Raw genomic sequence first — 1598 nt, forward strand, 5'->3', positions numbered from 1 at the left:
CTTCCCTTCCTAACTCTTATCCTCCACCAAACATTCCTTTTTTTTTTTTCTTTTTTTTTTTTAATTTTTAATATTTGTTCCTACGTGAAGATGTTCTTTCGTTACTGTGTATGTATCGACGGGTACTTAAAGAATTGAAAAACTACGTATAACTGCGAGTTCCCATGTTAATTTTTTATTTTTTATTTTTAATTTAGTTTGAAATAAAAAAAATGGTTGTTTATTAATTTTTAATATTGTCCTAGACATGGGACATTGAGTAATATTATATTATGTTAAAATTAATTAATTTTTGTAATAGGATATATATATATATGAATAAATAAACAAATAAATATGATTTAATAGAGGGCTAAAAATTTCTGCTCAAAAGGCCCATTATACTGCTTCTGTACGGCAGATACGATTTCCGTTTATTCATTTCACTTTCCGTTCTGTTTCTCGCGTAATGCCGTTCGTGATAATACGACGCCGTTTCCCCTTTCCCCCTCTTCTCTCCCTTTTCCGTCGACGAACCACTTCTCAGAAACAGAAACGTTTCCTTCCCGTCGCTGTTGCTCCGGGGAATCTTGTCTCCGAACCGCCACAGTTTCGAGAACCCCGTTGAATAGCTCTTCTTCCGCAGCTCCGGCGCCGCCGTCGTTGAAGCTTTAGTCCGATCCTCAGTCGAACTAATCAATTGCTTCTTTAACTTTAACTGGGGTCGAACCGGCGTCGTTTCCTCTTTTACCTGGAAACCGCCGTCGGCTAAGATCCGTTGATCAAAGATGGGAAATACGGGGCGGATCTGGCCGTTATCCAAGGCATCTGGATTTAGACAGACAAAAGAAAAATCGTCGATAGTATCTTCTTGTAATTGCGGTTTTGGGCTAAATTCCTCGGCTTCTGCCATCGATCTTTTCCGATTTTTGGAAGTAATTAATTAATGGGGGATTTGAACATGGGAATGGGGATTGCGATTAAATAGTGGATAATCGCAGGTGGAATGGACGGGGAAGACGAGGAAAGGAGGCGAAGCCGCGTAATTGTAAGGTATTAAATCAATATTTGTATTAAAAAAATATTATTTGTATTAAAAAAATTACCGTATTATTCTTATTATTAGAGGAGAAATTTGATTGAATATTGAACCGACATCAGGGTACAAGGTGTTCATATGACTTGAAAACTCAGATTACTCGTATGAGATCCTATATAGGTTGTAGAAGGGAATGAAACATTTTTGGTAAGGATGTGAAAACATTCAAAAATTGTGAAGCTGACACCTATATGTAACGGGCCCAATATGTACTGTGGGTTTGAGCCACCGAACTTAGATTGAATTTTTTATTGAGAATACACCAAACTATGTCTTAGGTTTGATTGATGTTATTGACCATTCGAGATGGACTTAGTAGAGCCCTCCAAGGTGGAAAATTTTGAATTTTTAATTAAATGTTGTTAATCCTGTTTTAGACTACAAAATTAAAAATACTAAACCCTCTTAATTAACTGCTAATGGAGTTTGCTTAATATTTCAAGAAACTCAAACTCCACAAAGGAAAACGTCGTCGTTTCTATTTCCCACTATTTTTGACTGCCTCTCCGTTTTGACCAAT

At 36.5% G+C, this 1598-nt stretch overlaps 1 protein-coding gene across 1 annotated transcript; it reads right to left on the reverse strand.

The window, feature by feature from the left end:
- Window positions 1-323: 323 nt before the first annotated feature.
- LOC111786663 lies at window positions 324-1016 on the reverse strand. Its single transcript, XM_023666894.1, has one exon. It carries the CDS (start codon window positions 890-892, stop codon window positions 353-355), a length of 540 nt encoding a protein of 179 aa, XP_023522662.1. The 5' UTR covers window positions 893-1016; the 3' UTR covers window positions 324-352.
- Window positions 1017-1598: the final 582 nt, after the last annotated feature.

The sequence above is a fragment of the Cucurbita pepo genome, unplaced genomic scaffold, assembly GCF_002806865.2.
Source record: "Cucurbita pepo subsp. pepo cultivar mu-cu-16 unplaced genomic scaffold, ASM280686v2 Cp4.1_scaffold002322, whole genome shotgun sequence".
NCBI classification, from domain to species: Eukaryota; Viridiplantae; Streptophyta; class Magnoliopsida; order Cucurbitales; family Cucurbitaceae; genus Cucurbita; species Cucurbita pepo.

Bases quoted from the DNA above. Each gene is read 5' to 3' on its own strand.
- LOC111786663 (XM_023666894.1), bottom strand. From the start codon at position 892: ATGGCAGAAGCCGAGGAATTTAGCCCAAAACCGCAATTACAAGAAGAT.